The sequence below is a fragment of the Suricata suricatta genome, chromosome 3 (assembly GCF_006229205.1).
Source record: "Suricata suricatta isolate VVHF042 chromosome 3, meerkat_22Aug2017_6uvM2_HiC, whole genome shotgun sequence".
Lineage (NCBI taxonomy): Eukaryota > Metazoa > Chordata > Mammalia > Carnivora > Herpestidae > Suricata > Suricata suricatta.
The window spans coordinates 166,004,275-166,023,025 of NC_043702.1; the positions used below are offsets into that span (position 1 = coordinate 166,004,275).

The 18,751-nt window shown below is 40.7% G+C and overlaps 1 protein-coding gene across 1 annotated transcript; it reads right to left on the bottom strand.

Annotated features, from left to right (window-relative positions):
• Positions 1-482: 482 nt before the first annotated feature.
• On the bottom strand, positions 483-17,868 carry LOC115287160 (dimethylaniline monooxygenase [N-oxide-forming] 5-like). The gene is given in 9 exon segments (XM_029933412.1): positions 483-834; positions 2,590-2,662; positions 5,459-5,808; positions 7,269-7,354; positions 7,356-7,469; positions 8,253-8,395; positions 12,817-12,979; positions 13,399-13,587; positions 17,734-17,868. Coding segments are annotated over 9 exon segments (1,605 nt in total).
• Positions 17,869-18,751: the final 883 nt, after the last annotated feature.

Sequence of the window (18,751 nt, forward strand, 5' to 3'; positions counted from 1 at the left end):
TTGCTTAAAAAAAAAAAAAAAAAAGAGTTATTCACTTAACTGACTGAACACCCAGGTGCCCCAAGGAGAAGGTTTCAGATGAAGACATTTGTTCATTGTAAGCTATACAAGATCATTTGAAGAGATACTTTTTCCCAGACTGTGCTTTACATGCAAAACCAAGAATTTGCCAATTGCAAATAGCTGACAACCTATGTATTTACTATAAAAGGAGGGCCTAGGAGAACTTGGCACAACTGAGAACATCTGTCATATTATGGAAATTAACTTTTCCCTTCCAAAGCAAAGTTTCATACAACCCACTTCATTTGAACTCTCTGTTGAAGATATCTCCAATTTTGCCAAAATATGCACCCATGAGAGATTTTGGAATATTTATTGTACTGATCTAGTCTGAATTGAGGGATAAACACTTGAACATCCTCAATTTCCTTAATTAGCGTGTGTCACTGTTAGCCTCTATTATACTAGCGATCATAGGATTATCCTTTCATAATGACTAGGGTGAGAACAAAGAGAAGAGCCGCACAGGCACTTTTGAGCCAAAATGGTACAGAATATGGAAGCTGGTCGTGGGCGAAGGTTCGAGTCCTCAGGGGCTTGATGATCCGCGCTCTCTGGGTCAGGATGGCTCTCCGGGCCCCAGCCCACTTCCCTGGCCCCTGGAGACGGTACTGGTAAGGTGTGCATGGTCCAAAGAAAATTTCCATGGCCAGCTTCGGGTCCCACAGGAAGAGTGAGGGCAGGTTGGGTTTCACGCCTATTTCAGTGGCAATTTCATCCATGTAATCCACGTACTGCACTCTGCATGTGTCCCAAGGGTTATTCAGCAGTCTGAAAGCAGAAGCAGAAGAAAAACACAATCAGAAACCTCAGGTCAGATGACAACTCCTTCCCTCCAAGCCTAAATTCCTCTAAACATCAGTGGACTTTGTATGAGGGGCTAACCTAGGGGGGCAAGAATTAATGGCTATGGATAATTTCTTGGTGGTTCCTTTTGTAAAAAAATTTTCATGTTTATTTATTTTTGAGAGAGAGAGAGAGAGGAGAGTGAGTGCACAAGTGGGGGTGGGGGGGTGCAGAGAGAGAATCCTGGGTGGGCTCAGCGCTGCCAGCACAGAGGCTGACGTGGAGCTTGATCCCATGAACCACAAGATCATGACCTGAGCCAAAATCAAGAGTCTGACACTTAACTGACTGACTCCTCTCAGGTACTCCTCTCAGCAGTTTCTAACAAAATATTCATACACTGTACTTTTTACTCTCAAATCCTTCCAAGTGTCTTGGATGGTAATAGATGGGTTTCAGAAGATTGTTGTCATTAATGATATTCTTTTCTTTAAAAAAAAAGTTTATTCTTTTTTTTTAAACATTTATTTATTTTAGAGAGACAGAGAGAGACAGATGGTGAACAGGGGAGGGGCAGAGAGAGAGGGACACACAGAATCTGAAGCAGGCTCCAGGCTCTGAGCTGCCAGCACAGAGCCTGACTCGGGGCTTGAACCCACCAACTGTGAGATCATGACCTGAGCTGAAGTTGAATGCTGAACTGACTGAGCCACCCAGGCACCCCAAAAGTTTATTTATTCTTGAGAGAGAGAGGTAGAGCACAATCAGAGGAAGGGCAGAGAGAGAGAGACAGAGAGAGAGAGAGGGAGGGAGGGAGACAGAATCTGAAGCAGGCTCCAGGCTCTGAGCTGTCAGCACAGAGCTTGATGCAAGGCTTGAACCCACGAACCACAAGATCATGACCTGAGTAGAAGTCGAATGCTTAACCGACTGAGCCACTCAGGTGTCCCAATGAGATTCTTTTCTTAAATCCTGTATTTTGGCCATGCATTGGATTCTCATTCAGGGTATAAGCTTATTTGGGTAAGTTGGTGGGGAATATGAAATTGTACAGGTTACTTATTTAGGTATGCATGACATTCATTTGATTTTAAGCATTACTAAAATGTGATTCCTGTCTGACCTTCTTAAACCAGTTACTGGATAACTGACTCTTCTTAGGATAAACTTTTTGATCTTAGAGACAGGCTGTGACATTCACACTGTAGCTTCTCAATAGGTATTTGTTGCATAGAAATACCTTACATTTCCCACCCCAGTGGTTGAGAATGATCTTCTATTAAGAAGATTTCATACAACCCACAAGCCTCTGACTTCACGTCAGTATTTTAATTAGATTCTGTGATGATTTGCCAACTCATTTCTCACATTGATTTATCTTTCCAACTCCTTAAAGGAGTAAAACAACCCGGCATCTCATCTTACATTTTTCTACACTTCGCAGCTCTAAGGCTATCATATGACACAAATTTATAATTGTACTTATCTAGTGTTACATGAATTTTAAACAAAATTCCAAGGCTTCCATGTTAGACTATTCTGTATTCATTCTTCCCTTCAATATGCCATACATTTATATTATGCTCCATTAGGAAGAAATGAAGACGTTGATAACTTGAGATCTCATCTAGGCAAATAGACTCAGATTCTATGATGAGAAAAATATAAAGAATCCTTGATAGGCCAACAGTTCTGCCTAAACACTTCCAATTGACTTTTACTAAGAAACAAGTTTCTTACTCTTTTTCAAACTTTTTTCTCTTCTGTCTTATGTCTGCCATCATGCCATTCACCGAAGGTAATTTGTTCAATCCTAGGAAAGAAAGATGAGATTCTGGCAGAAATCAATACCTTGAGAGTAAGTTTGGTAGAGAACATCTGAGTGAGGTCACACAAGAGTGGGGGAGATGGGCCCAGGAGGTCCTCTTGAATGCCCTCCACTCATTGTTTTATCCTATGCAAATGCCTTGCAGATGCAAAGACATGTCCTCTAATGAGTTCACATTTTGACTAGCAGACCTCAAAGCCCACAAAAAAGGATGGACTGAGGGGAGTTGTACCCAAATGACAAGATACAAAGTAGTGTGTGTGGGATTCACTCTGGCTGTCCTTTATTTATTTATTTTAACATATTTATTTACTTAATTTCTAGGAGAGAGAGGGCACATGGGTGCATGGGCATGAGTGGGGGAGGGGTAAAGAGAGAGGGAGAGAAAATCCCAAGCAGGCTCTGCTCTGACAGGGGGCTTGATTCCATGAACTGTGAGATCATGACCTGAGCCCAAATCAAGAGTTGGATCCTTAACATACTAAGCCACTCAGGCTGTCCTTTAAATAGTGAGTTACACCTGTTCATTTATGTTATGAATTTACTTACAAATACATATTGTACTTACTAATAAATAGTAACTCAATGTCTCTTGATTGTTTTCATTGGACAGAGACTTATTCTTAAATTTCCATCTTTTAAAAAATGTTTAATCTTTATTTATTTTTGAGAGAGAGAGAGACAGAGCATGAGCAGAGGAGGAACAGAGAGAGAGGGAGACACAGAATTGGAAGCAGGCTCCAGGCTCCGAGCAGTCAGCACAGAGCCTGATGTGGGGCTTGAACTCACAAACTGAGATTATGACCTGAGCCGAAGTTGTTCAACCAACTGAGCCACCCAGGTGCTCCTTAATTTTCCATCTTAGCTCATGGAAGTCACCTTCCTTTAGTTCTCCTTCATTTCTTTGATGAGTGACATTCTATATTTTGAGAAACACAGAATATTCCAGGAAAATATGGGGGACTTTTTAAAGGAGGAACAAACAAATGAGCAGAATTATTGCAATGTCATTGACAAAAGGTAGTTTGTGAATCTGTCTTCATCAATTAATTCTAAACCATAGAATTAATGATATAGTGAATAATAATTAAGAATTACAATAGCAATGGCTAATCTTCATTTATTCAGTCAGTGTTTACTGAATGCCTCTAAAAGTCAGGATGCTCAGTTGTTAATTTTTACCATCCTGTCAAGCACATGTAAATATTTCCATTTATCAATAAGGAAATTTGGGAGATCAAGAAGTATGTCAGGATTATGGAGACAGTAGATGGGGGAGCTGGGTTTTCTTTCTTTAGGAAATTTTTTAAAGTTTATTCTTTCATTTTGAGAGAGAGAAAGCACGGTGAGGAAAGGGCAGAGAAAGAGGGAAAGAGAGAATCCCAAGCAGGCTCTGAGCCTGGAGCTCAACACGGGGCTCAAACCCACAAAGAGTGAGATCATGACCTGAGCTGAAGTCACATGTTTAGCCAACTGAGCCACCCAGACACTGCTGGAGAAGCTGGGTTCTAATCCCAGATTTGTCCCTACACAGAGTCCTTGCTCTTTGAACTGTGCTGCAGTGCTGCCCCAGTTACTTGGTGATTCTGCCATAGTTCACAAAACTCACATAATTTGCCATTCATAATTCTGCGACTCTACCTGTCCTCTTTTTACTTTGAACTTGAGAGGTGAAAAAATGCTCCCTTTAAATTAGACTCATTCCTGGTTAAAATGAACAAATCAGAAGACTATAGATGCTGGCGAGGATGTGGAGAAATGGGCACCCTTCTACACTGTTGGTGGGAATGTAAACTGGTGCAGCCGCTCTGGAAAACAGTGTGGAGGTTCCTCAAAAAATTAACAGTAGAACTCCCTATGACCTAGCAATAGCACTGCTGGGGATCTACCCAAGGAATACAGAAGTGCTGATGCATAGGAGCACATGTACCCCAGTGTTCACAGCAGCACTGTCAACAATAGCCAAATCATGGAAGGAGCCTAAATGTCCATCACGTGATGAATGGATCAAGAAGATGTGGTTTATATATACAGTGGAGTACTACATGGCAATGAGAAAGAATGAAATCTGGCCATTTGTTACAACGTGGATGGACCTCGAGGGTGTCATGCTAAGTGAAATAAGTTGGCCGAGAAGCACAGATATCATATGTTCACACTCCTAGGTCTAACAGGAGAAACTTAACAGAGGACCATGGGAAGGGAGGGAGGGAGAAAGAGTTAGGGAGAGGGAGGGAGGCAAATCATAAGAGACTCTTGAATACTGAAAACAAACTGAGGGCTGAAGGGGGAGGGGGAAAAGGGAAAAGGGGTGATAGACATGGAGGAGGGCACTTGTGGGGAAGAGCACTGGGTGTTATCTGGAAACCAACTTGACACTAAACTATTAAAAAAATATAAATTAGACTCATTCCAGAATGATTCTAGCAACAATCGAGAAGTCAGATAGCTTTTATTTCCCATCTGTACTTTAGGTTGAGATCTTCTATTTTCTGCAGTTCCTCTACTACATACTGCCCTAACATGCTCTGAAGAATTATTTGCTAGTAAGTTTTCACTTGATGATAGCTTAAAGTAGTTTTTTAATCTTCATTTTCCTACAAGACTCCTAAAGGTTAAATAGCTGTCAAACACTAATGTAACAAATATCAAGTGGCACAATTTCAGATATGTAAAGGTTAACTTCACATATGTTTTGCAGCAGAAGACCTTTGCAATACCTCTGAAATCACCTCTTTGGCTGGCCACCTTTTCTAAATAATGTGTAAGGTCAGCACATACCCTTGAATACACGCACGGCCCATCAGCTCTGGAGTTCCGATGTGGGAATGATGGCCCCCACTGGCTTGAGGATACCAATGAAAGCTAGTGTTGGTTTCTCTAGTTGAGGAGGAAATACATATTTAAACATGGAGTGCTGGCTGTCCAAAATTGTTGCATTGTTTTCCAAAAAGGGAAGAGAGAAAGTATATCCTGTGGCAAAAATAACAACATCAAGGTCCTCTTCTGTGCCATCTTCAAAGATGGCTGACGTCTCTGTGAACTCTCTAATATTTGATTTTATCAGAACTCTTCCAGATATTATGTGATTGGGTAGATCATCACCAAAAGTAACTTGATGGCGGAGAAATCTGAAGAATAAAAATTGAAATGTAGGAAAATTAATATGTCTTTTTGGACAGGAGTTGAGCTTAAACATATTTCTAATATTTTTTAGTTGAGCTAAAGAAAAAAACCTTACATTTTTGTTTTATAAAAGATTTTTTATGAAAGATTTCTTTAACTCAATACTTTTTCTGAATGATTTGCTGAATAAACATTCTGTATTTATTAGAATATCATTAACATTTATTTAATACTTACTATATGCAAAGAGAAGATTTTGGAATGTGGTATATAAGTTTATACCAGTGATAATATTGATGTATAATTTCTTGAAAGCAAAGTTTTTGGAGAGATTTTTAAAAGCAATTGGTGAAAGTGTTCATACTAGAATAGGAAAATTAGATCATATTCGGATTTCCATTTATTTTGAGAATCTACATACCATTTTTATAAGCTTTACTGATGCTATTTAATACTTAGTAGTCTCCCTGCTTCCACCCCTAACTCCCCCTATAATTTCTCCTCCACTTAGCAACCCAAGTGATCCTTTTATTTTATTTTTTTATTAAAAAATTTTTTTATGTCTTTATTTTGAGAGACAGAGACAGAGAGCGAGCGGGAAAGATGCAGAGAGAGAAAGGGAGACAGAGAATCTGAAGCAGGCTCCAATCTCTGAGCTGTCAGCACAGAGCCCAACGCGGGGCTTGAACCCACAGACAGTGAAATCATGACTTGAGCTGAAGTCAGACCCTCAACTGACTGAGCCACCCAGGCGGCCCTCGAGAGATCCTTTTAAAATATAGAATTATATCTTAATTGGTTTCTATTTCACAGAAAATTAAATTGAAAGCCATGACCATGCCCTAGCCCTAAAAATCACTCCGTGATCTGGTACCTGCCTACATCTGTGAACTTATTTCTTACCACTTCCCCTCCCCTGGCAGTCTAAATATTGGGTTCATCGCTCATTTCAACTTTTAACTTGTGTTTCTTCTGCCTGGAATGATATTCTTATCTTAGACATTCTTTCAGGACTTGCCTCCTCACTTCCTTTCAGGTCCCCATCCAAATGCCCTTTCATCATATACTTATTCCAGAATCACCTCATCCAAGAAAGTTCTTCTCCCCATGTCTGCCGACTGTTAATTATAGCATGTACTACTCCATGTCATTGCATTATCCTCTAATTGGTTTCTCCTCTACTGGAAAGGAGGTCCAACAAGAGCTAGGACTCCACCTATCCTTGGCCTTATTCTACTCCCAGTATTTAGAAACCTACCTGACCATAGTAGGAACTCAGAAATATTTATTAAATTTATCTACACTGTACACATTATCAACTTTTTGTGCTTGCAATTCATACCTCATAACAAATAGGAAATGGGATTGCATTTTACTAATGTAAAAAAAGTAAGAAAAAAATACTTAACTACCCCAGGGGTAAAAGACAGAAGCAAAATTAAAAAAAAAAAACCCCAGAACATACCTGTGTTTAGGTAGCAAGCCATAAACGTCATGGTTAAATCGAGCATTTAATTTATTCTCTGTCCAACTGTTGATTAAGAATGTTGGGGTAAAATTTGTTGAGGGTGTTCTTAAAACGAGTGAAGAGAGCAGTGTCCATGGGCATCCCATTATCCCAGACCCGGTTCCAAATCCACGCACCCTGTCTTGTGCTGAGATACACCTGGGGAGGAATGCAGATAAATGAAAAAATAGATGCCTCACAGTGTAAGACTTTCCTTTCTCAGTTTTTCAGATATCTCTTATTTGGCTCATGAGAAAGAAATAAGAACTCTCTTGCCTTGTTAGCCTGAAGAGTGCCTCTGTTCTCAAAGACAAATAGACAGATATAATCACACACACTCATACAAACAGACACATTTCTGGCTTATAGTTCCAGAAATCTCCCTCAGCCTTCCCCTGGGTGTCACTCACTATCGTCTTGAGCTTTCTCCAAAGCAGTGTTTGATGCCTGCCATCTCTTACATTGCAAATTTGGACAAACACAATGATGCAAGAAGGCTAGAGATCAACGGATTGACATGTAAGATCCCATTAATCTGCTAATTTTGAGATTATAGAATTTGGAATATGTCCTTGGTTAAAATGTATCCCTAGAAATCTAACTATGGAAGGAATCAGAGTTGGGAGATGTATCAAGTGTCATATAAGTGAAAAATAAAGGGATTTAAAGTGGTTTTCTGATCTGGTTCATTGTTTTAACTCTTGGCTACACCAATGAAGCTGACACTCTCAACACTAAAGTTTGAAATGCCTATTTTATTTCATTCTCATTTTTAAAATGTATTATCAAGATGTCTACCATGAAAACAAGTGTGAAGAGGTAATTAACGATCAGGATTGAAGCAGTGTGTGGGTATGCACAACCCACACTTCATGCAATGCCAACATCTCAGAGGGCAGTGGGCAAGGTGCATCTCAAAAAAGAGAATTTTAGGAACCAAACCTGTGAAGCTACATGACTGAGCTCAATTGCCAAATCAGCTCCAGAATTTCCAATGCCGACCACAACGATTTTCTTCCCCTCAAATTTTTCTGGACTCCTGTAGTCACAGCTATGCATATATTGACCTTTGAATCCTTGGATTCCTGTGGGCAAGAATAGAATTACTCATACATTGGTCATTATTTTACTTATTTATTTACTTATGTTTGTTTGTTTGTTTGTTTGTTTGTTTGAAGAAAAGAGGGAAGGAGAGGGGCAGAGGATCCTAAGTAGGCTCCATGCTTACAGCACAGAGCCCAATGAGGGACTTGTTCCTGTGAATCTTGAGATCACAACCCGAGCCAAAATCAAGAGTCAGATGCTCAACCACTGAGCCAACCAGGCGCCCCTATATTATTTTTTTAAAGCTTTTGCTGAATTCAAAGACTATCCTATTTAAACCTCTTACTTGCTGTTTTACTGATGCTGGTCTGTGTTTGCCCAATGTCATCAGACAGAATAGATTGTCAAACATTTTTGTTCTAGATCATATGTTCCATGCTTAAACAAATTACTAGGTTTCTGAATAACTCAGACATCTAATTTCTGCCTCCTTTTTACTTACTTATTCCTTGCCAAGCCTTCAAGGGCGAGCTTGACTCCTATTTAAGTAATGCACCTTCCTTTTCCTTCATCCTTGTTATTTACAATTACTGTTTTAGACCCACTTTCCTGTCTTGCTTTCCTAACCCAAGTTTCACCCCTGTCTAGATGTTTCCATCTCATGCTGGGCCCTGGACACCTTTCCCGTCAGCACTACTCATTCTGCTGTCCTACTGAGGACAAACACTCCAACATCACCTATAGGACCTGAAGCTAAAATAATGTAGGAACTTCATATTTTTGCCTCAGCATTTCTCCTGACTTAAACAGAAACCTCATATGGCAAAGCCCTAAAAGCTGCATGATTTCACAGCATTTCATCTTTTAAAAAACACTGGGGGCTGCATGTATGCGGTTCATTTGCTCTTCATGTGATGCTGGACAGCCCTAGTCATACCTGTCTGTGGGTCAGCTCTTGCCCTGTTCCTTTCTCCCTACAGAATCTGATCCAAGATCTCAGCTTTCCTTTGGAAGCAATTCTTCGGTCCTCACCTAGTGAAATCCCAGCATGGATCTAATTGTTCCTAAACTCTGTCTTTCCAAGTTTTGTAGTCCATAAAATTTCTCAGCAGTCATTTCCCCTCCCCTTGGACCCACTGTAATTCATCTCATTCCTGAAGATCACCTTTCTTTTCATTTTTATATAACAATAAAGGTGTTAAGTGAGTTTCTGAACAACTAAAGTTACTGTGTTTTCATCCATCCTTTTTTGTCTCCTTTCCCCAGGAGAAAATACATCTCTTTAACTCTAAAATGAATCTTTTGCCCTGTGGGCCAAACTGTGAGGGGGTTTTGAGGTCAAATAAACATAGACATGAAGCTCAGTTGTTGGGAGCTATCGGAACTCACCAGTTGAGTGAAAATTCCTGGTGAGGGTACAGTAAGTTTGCACAGTCTCTTGCCCCCAGACAGCTACCAAAATCTACCCTCTTGTAACTTTCATTTCTGCTGGGGCATCAAACCTCAGAGTGCTTTGCTGATTAGTGTCAGGAGCGGCCTGTCCTCCTGCCCTGTCCCTGAGGTGTGATTGCACATGGTCAGGGAAAAGATGTGACTATGGCAAGTAACATATAATTGTCTTCCTAGCTGAGCAACTAACTGATAACTGACTTTCTTGGCATGGACGCCTTTGCAAAAGTCACTACTGCAATAAAATATATCAATCGTCTTTGGGATTGTGAGAGCAGGCATTATGTCTCCTGAGAATTCTGTTATTCTGGGAACTTTCTTTTAGAGTTATAAACAGCCTAATGACTTTTACTTATAAAAAACTGACTTTTGCTAAACAATGTTGTTTGCCTCTTGATTAAAGGTTGCTTCCTTAGGGCTATACCTGAGGTTTTGTAGAAAATACCCGCCCTTCCCATATAATAGCATCAGAGCCTGCAGCTAAGTTTTTTATAACAATATTACTACTAGAATTGTAACTTCTGCAGAATCCATGCCCTGGAAAATTGTAAAAATTATCTGTGAGAAATCATTTACTGCTCTTTCTGCTCCTTGTACGTTTCACCATAAATAAAGCCAGAGAATCAGACAGAGCAGAGATGCCTGCCTGGTGAGCAGAATCTCGAGGCTCTCTTACTCTCTCTCGCCAACACTGTCCATCCTTCAGGGAGCCCTGGACCTGCTGGAGCTGGACTCCGGCACTCAATTTGTTTTTTGTTTTTTTGTTTTTTTAACTACTAGTGACATTTGCAATGCCTATGGTTTCAATTAGCTCATAGAAATGGTGTCAGATCTGTTAAAATGTTCCTAAATAGTAAGTACTTGAGAAATAGGTTTAATACTCTTCTTTACGTATCTTCAATCTCAGCCCATGCTCTCCCATTTTCAATGAACATCTTTAGCCTTGTTGCTTTGTGGTCTCCTCCATCTTTCTCCCTCACGCAGGTGGAATCAGCATCTCCCGCATTCTCTTCTGTCTCAGGAAGTGGCAACTCAATTGCTCAGACCAACTACATGAGAGGTACCCTTGATACCTCTCTACTATATCTCAGCTCTGGCCCATCATCAAATTCTATCATCTCTATGTTAAAGCTATATTCAAGACCCAAGCACTTCTTTATATCTCCACTGCCACACACTTGGTCCAAACTACCATCATTTCTCACCTGAATTAGCACAAGAGCCTTTTCCCTACTCTCTCCCCTTCTACCTCTACTACCTCCTCCCCCAACTATTCTGAGTGCAGCCTCTAAAGAGATAAAAGCATGCCTCTCCTGTGCTCAAAACCTCCTAACAGCTCTTACCTCACTCAAAGTCAAAGCCAGAGTGCAAACAATGGCCCACCATTCACTCTCCGACACCATCTCCTGCCTACTCCATCCATTCCTCTCAACACCTGGACCTGGGAGGCACACTCCCCCCTCAAGGCCTTTACACTTGGTCTTCTTCATGCAGGGGTGCTTTCTCCAGGGATCTGCATCACTTCTTCAACTCCTCTGGGCATTTTATCAAATATCCTTTTCTCATGGAAACCTTACCTGGCCACGTCATCTAACCTTGCATCGCAACCCTCATCCCCCAAACCCCTCCTTTTCCCCACAGTTATCACCTCCCCTTATTTATCCCATTTTTGTCTGTGTCTATCTGCTGTATGCATGCTCTTTGGGGGCAGAGGTTTTGCCTGTTTCATTCTCTGCTGAACCTCTGGACAGTTGGTGCTTAACAGGTATTTCTTGAGTGACTGTTGAATGGATGAATACAGGAATATTTAAATTTCTAACCAACTAGCCAATAGATTTCTCTTGACTCATTTAAACCTTTTCTATCTTCTCATACACTGGGAAACAGACACATATAGCAATGAAAGTGGGGGTATCTAGAATCTTCTGAGAACCCCAAAGGAGTCTCAGGTTCAGCCCTGTTTGAGAAGATTGAGTATGCATCCTGCTCCCAGAGATAAACAGGGAGGCCCCTTGCAGGTAAGCCCTTCCTGCACCATTCCTTATATGTGAGGTGCTTAAGCTTCCGGATAATAAACAATAGCATTACAGCACCTACTAAGATGTGTATATGGCTATTTATATTCATCATGTTATGTACCTACATACACTTTCAGGAGTAAAGCACTGGGTGTTGTATGTAAGCAATGAATCACGGGAATCTACCCCCCAAACTAAGAGCACACTGTATACACTGTAGGTTAGCCTGACAATAAATTGTATATATATAATATATATATCTTAATATATTTTCTGTAGCTTTGATCCTACTATATATTCCAAACTATATTTAAACATTTTTAAAAACATTTATTTATTATTGAGAAACAGAGAGAGACAGAGCATGAGGAGGGGAGGGGCAGAGAGAAGGAGAGACACAGAATCCAAAGCAGGCTCCAGGCTCTGAGTTGTCAGCAGAGAGCCCGATGCAGGGCTCGAACTCCCAAACCCCAAGATCATGACTTGAGCTGATGCCGGACGCTCAGTGCTCAATGACTGAGCCATCCAGTCTTTGGAGGCTTTGGACTGAGCCTCCAAACTATTTTTTAGAGTTTTTTATTCACTTAAGGAATCTCTACACCCAACCTGGGACTTGAACTCATGACCTCAAGATCAAGAGTCACACAGCCTTCCAACTGAGCCTGCCATGAGCCCCATATTTACTCCAAACTATTAATTACCAACACACAACAATTCCCACATTTTGCTTTCCAGTTGTGGAAAAATGTAACACTTTTCCCTGAAAATAGCTCAGAACTTGTGGTGATAAAATCTAGTAATTTTAATTTTTTATTTTATAATATTATGTATTATTTGAATGAATCCTGTAAGAGCCTGCATTGACTTATAATCAGAAAAAATATTTATTTTGAAAATAGGGTGACTTTCCGAGTTACAAACTTTCTTCAGGAATAACAATAGCAACAATGATAAAACCCCACATCGCCAGTGTCTTAACGCTCCATATGACATACCTGGAAAGTTCTGGAGTGGCAAGACAGCGTCGGTGTAAAGGCCACTACACACCATAATCCCATCAAAGACATAGGATTCCTGCTTCCCAGTGGTCTCGACCATGACGTCCCACTGTCCCGTGGAGGAAAAGTCAGAGCGCTTCCTCACGCTGTGCACCTTCGACTGGGAATGGGATAAACTTGGATTTGCAGCCTCCCTTCCTGGTTGCCTCCTGCCCCAGAACTTTTGGCCTCAATGAATAAGGTTGGTTTTAGCTACTTTCCCTTAGGGTTTTCTGAAAGAGTTTCTTTATAGCTGGTTTTCCTACCATGGCCTTTTTAAGTAGAGCTGTAAGCCAGCATGTCCCCAGCTGTGGTCCTAAATGTAGTTGGTAGTGAACCAACCATCTGGCATTTTCAACCAACCCATCATTCTATTTCTTGAAGGAAGGGAGGATGGAAGGTCCTGTTGACTCCACCAGAGAGGTACGTAGAGCTAACCTCCAAGATTGCATGGGTGTGCCTTGCTGCCCCCCACTTAGCCTGGTTCTGGCCTCTACCCAGAAGGTTCTGCACATGCTGAGTGCTCCCTGCTCCACTTACCAGAAACCGGATGTGCTTCATTAGGTCAAAGTGTTGTGCGTACATCCTGAGGTACTCCATGATTCTGGAATTGTGCAAGTAGTTGGGGAAGTGATCAGGGAAAGGGTAATCGCTGTAGGTTGTCATCTCCTTCAAAGTGTTGCTGGTGGCAGATCTGTAGACACTTGCCCTGCCACCCTTAGTCTCTTCCTGCCAGGAGAAAGAAAATACTTCTTTTCTTTTAGAATATACAAGTAACAGAGGAAAAAAAATCTATCCCTCTATTTGTCAAATTATGACACTCCTGGGATGAATTCCTTCAAAGAAAGTAAAGTTGCTTTTCTATAACCTTCACGAAGAGATAAGATACCTTGTCTTCGTTTATAATAGCAAATAACTAGGGCGCTTGGGTAGCTCACTCGCTTGAGTGGCCAACTTCAGCTCAGGTCACAATGTCGCGGTCTGTGAGTTTGAGCCCTGCATCAGGCTCTGTGCTGACAGCTCGGAGGCTGGAGCTGGCATCTGATTCCCTGTCTCCCTCTTTCTCTGTCCCTCCCCTACTTGCGCGCTCTCTCTCTCTCTCTGTGTCTCAAAAATAATGAACATTTAGGGGCACCTGGTTGGCTCAGTCAGTTGAGCGTCTGACTTCAACTCAGGTCACGATCTCACAATTTGTGGGTTCGAGCCCCGTGTTAAGCTCTGTGCTAACAGCTAGCTCAGAGCCTGGAGCCTGCTTCAGATTCTGTGCCTCCCTCTCTCTCTGACCCTCCCCTGCTCGCACTGTCTCTCTCTGTCTCTCAAAAATAAATAAAAAAACATTTAAAAAATAATAATCATTTAAAAAAGTAAAAAAAAAAAAGCAAATAATTTTGTTGAGGAACAAAGAGAAGAATATGAAAAGATGGAAATAATATGAAAAAAAAAGGTATGTAGAATATCAGAGAGTGAAAATAAGCAGAGGAAATTGGGGTTCCCTCTCTGCCCACTGAGCTCAGTGGGGTCGGAGTCCTGGCCAGAAGGTATCCAAGAAGCCACACTTTTTGTAGTGATCTGGAAAGAATACAGAATGTAAATACATTTGGCCTTCTTTTTTGCACTCCTTTTTTTAATCAATGATTTTTTTCTAATTATGAAAGCAGTCAATGTTTATTACAGTTCTGTAGAAAATCAGAGACAAATATCATTCTTGATTATTTTCTTTTTCTTCTTTTTTTTCCACATTTTTATTTAAATTCTAGTTAGTTAACATGTAGTGTAATATTGGTTTCAGGAGTAGGATTTAGTGACTTATCGCTTATATACAACACCCAGTGCTCATCACAAGTGACCTCCTTAATGTCCATCACCCATGTAGCTCATCCCCCTACCCCCTCCTTCCATCAACCCTCAATCTGTTCTCTATCATTAAGAGTCTCTTAGGGTTTGTCTCCCTGTCTCTATTTTCCCTCTTTCCATATGTTCATTTGTTTTGTTTCTTAAATTCCACATATGAGTGAAATGATGTGGTATTTGTCTTTTTCTGATTGACTTATTTCGCTTAGCAGAATACCCTCTGGTTCCATCCACACTTTGCAAATGGCAAGATTTCATTCCTTTTGATGGCCAAGTAATATTCCATCGTGTATATATGTTATGGCTTTATTGATTCATTAGTTGATGGGTAGTTTGGCAATTGCTGATAATGCTGCTATAAATATTGGGATCCAGGTACTCTTCAAATGTATACTTCTGTATCCTTTCAGTAAATACTTAGCAGCGTAATTGCTGGATCATAAGGTAGTTCTACTTCTAACTTTTTAGAAACCTCCGTACTGTTTCCTAGAGTTTACATCCCGCTAACAATGTAGAAAGGTTCTCCTTTCTTCACATCCTTGCCAACTTGATGATCACGTAAATGTTTTGATATATAAACTTCTGGTCTCAGTCTCTCAATCTTTCAGAATCTCTCTATTTATTATCCACTTATCTCTATGCATACAGATAGGTATATTGTATTTTAGCACTTTGTAATATATTATGGTCTATAAAGAGGTAAACATTTTTTTCCGTGTTCATCCATTTATGAGAGAGAGAGAGAGAGCATAAGCTGGAAAGAGGAAGAGAGAGAGGGAGACAGAATTTGAAGCAGGCTCTAGGGTCCAAGCTGTCAGCACCTGACGCAGGACTAGAACTCATGAACTGTGAGATCATGACCTGAGCCAAAGTTGGACACCCAACCAACTGAGCCACCCAGGCACATTTAAAGAGTTTTTTTATATACATTACCTAATTCAATCCTGTGAAGCACATTACCAGGCTAATTTTTTCAGGTTATAACAGGAGTCCATACAACCCATAGTATCTGTTATGTACATTAGCAGCCATTCTGAACTTTTTTTAAAACTAAGGCTAAACACTTCAATGATTTAAGGTTAAGAAAAAAAAATACACCACCACTTAAAATATATTTTCTCCTAGAAGAATTTATAATAATTCTAAAATATATTCATTTTAGTGTACATAGAAAACATTATTGGGGAGGAGGTTAATTTTTTCATCTTTTGTATATTATTGGTGAAATAAAAAAATCAGTAATGCATTTACTATGAACATTTTAAACTTGAAGCCAGGACATATGGAATCTAATTCCTGCTAAAGTATATCAACTTTAAGACCAGATCAAAGTATGTGTTTTCTTTTTCAAAATGAAGAGCTTGTTTAATAAAGGCCATTGTATTGAACACTCATATGTAAAAATATCCCTTCTGAGAAGGATAGGTTCTGCACATATGAGCAACTTTTTTCATAAGTGAAAGCTTAAAATATGGGAATCACTAGTGAAATTAGGTGACATAAGGTGGCATTCTGATGTGGTCCTTGAGATAACATTGCCTGGCTTGGATAGGGAATCTGACATCAAATCACTTCTCTGAACCTATTTCTTCATCTGCAGACAAGTGCTTGTCTATCTCACAGTTATTGTGAAGACCAAATAATGCACTTAAAATGCTTAAAAACCTTACACAGGAATCAACACGTGTGTGTAGTGTGATAGGACTAACAGGCTGTGTGCTCAGGTGCTAGAGGCTGGAGAAGCTTTTCTGAAGACATGTCTGTAATGGTCAAGGTCCAAGCAGGAGCATGGAAACTGGGGCACCTGGGGGCTCAGTCAGCTAAGCGTCCTACTGTCAGTTTCAGCTCAGGTCATGATCTCACGGTTCATGAGTTTGAGCCCCGCATGAGACTCTGTGCTGATAGCATAGAGCCTGCTTGGGAATTCTCTCTCTCTCTCTCTCTCTCTCTCTCTCTCTCTCTCTCTCTCTCTCTCTCTCTCTCCCTCTCTCTCACCCTCCCAGCCCCTCCCTTGCTCACTCTGTCTCTCTCAAAATAAACAAATAAACTTGAAAAAAAAGAAAGAAGGAACATGAAAGCTTTCCCAATACTTGAAACTGGGAATGTAATGTAGGGAATGTTCATACAAAAAGAGAGAGAGAGAGAGAGAGAGAGAGAGAGAGCGAGAGAGAGAGAGACCTAAAAAGCCAACTAGGTGTTGGTGAGACATCCCAGAGATAAGCAAAAGCAGGCAGCCATTTGTAGGCTAGACCTAGGCAGTTAAGAGCTGGTGTATTTCTACCTTGGGCGTAACTTTAAGTTGAAGAAGGACCAATTAGTCACATCTGACTATGATGTGGGAGAGAAATCATTATTTTGCTAAGCTCTGGAGATTTCAGAGTTTGTCTGTGGGGACAGTTAATGTTAGCTGCCCTTACTAATACATATATATTATTAGGATGAAGATCAAAATCTACAGATAGAGCATTAGCATATATGTGGTAGCTGAAAGCCAAGATCAGATGATAAGGAAGAATCCTAAGGGACTTGCAAAAAGTAAAAGACCAGAGGATCAAGAATAGAACCACAGTCAGTTAGCCACATTGAGAGTGTTTCAAATACACACTGAGAGTGTTTTTAAAACAAGTTGGTGTTTGACATTTTTAGATCGCCTTGAGAAAGCAAGAAAATTAGCATAGGAAGTCCATCCTAGCTGACAACTTTGATTGGTAACAGCAGTGAAAGCAGTTTTCTCAAAGTGCTAGCATGCCCGTCAGGGAATGATGGTGGAAACATGCAATAGGCGTGAGACACCCAGAGAGCTTCTCCTCCAGGAAGTTAGACACTGTAAGGAGGAAGGACTGTTGGAGTTTCATCCTTGAGGGAAGGAAAGATTGGGATCCAATGCCCAGGTATAGGCATTAATAAAAATAATAACTATTATGCTGGTAGTTGAGGATAAGTTACTGCTGATATCTTTGCGTTCCTATTTCCCAGACATGGAAAAGATGTCTTCACACATGCGGTAAGAGAATCTATTCTTACCTCGTATCTCCACAGTCCTCCAATGTCATTGGTTTCTTCAAAACAGGTCGGCTCCAGTCCCTCCTCCAGACAGACCTTAATGGCGCCTAATCCACTGACCCCAGCACCAATCACCGCAATCCTTTTTCCTGGCATCGTTCCTTGTTTCAGGGAATTTATTAGTAGAAAATTCAGATTTTTATAATCATGTAGTTTTTTTCTATAGTGCAAGAACATTAGGTGTCCCCCCGCCCCAAAATGGCTAGCTAAAGCATTTAAGTAATGTCCTCCTCAAAGCTGCTATCCAATTCAAAGGCTCTCTCAGTGACAGAAAACCCTACCCTGCACAATACTTTCTCATTTTCAAGTACAAAGTAGATTGCTTAAACAACAAGTTTGGGGGCCGCTGGGGGTCCCAGTTGGTTAAGCATCTGACTCTTGATTTCGGCTCAGGTTAGGTCAAAGACGGAGCCCCTTGTGCGCTTAGAGTCTCTATCTCCTTGTCCCTCTGCCCCTCCCCTATCGTGCACTTTCTCTCTTTCGCAAAAAACAGTTTGATTCCTAAAATTACACACACACACACACACACACACACACCCCTCCATACTCAGATTTTGCACAAATTGACTTTTAACTCCTTCTGCTACTATGATTACTTTCCAAAACATTCATGTTGGCGACTTTTGAAGTTTACTTTTTTTTAAATGTTTATTTATTCTTTCTTGAGAGAGAGAGACAGAGCACAATCGGGAGAGGGGCAGAGAGAGGAGACACAGAATCCGAAGCAGGCTCCAGGCTCTGAGCTGTCAGCACAGAGCCCGATGCAGGGCTCAAACTCATGAACCATGAGACCATGACCTGAGCCGAAGTCAGACGCTTAACCGACTGAGGCACCCAGGTGCCCCTGCACAGTTTACTTTTGACTTAAGCCAGAAAATGCCCACTTTTACCCTATGATAGGGTTTGAAGTGAGTGGGAAAAAGAAAGCTCCAATAGAGCATTTCATCAAGTAAATATCACTCACCACACTGTTCTGGGG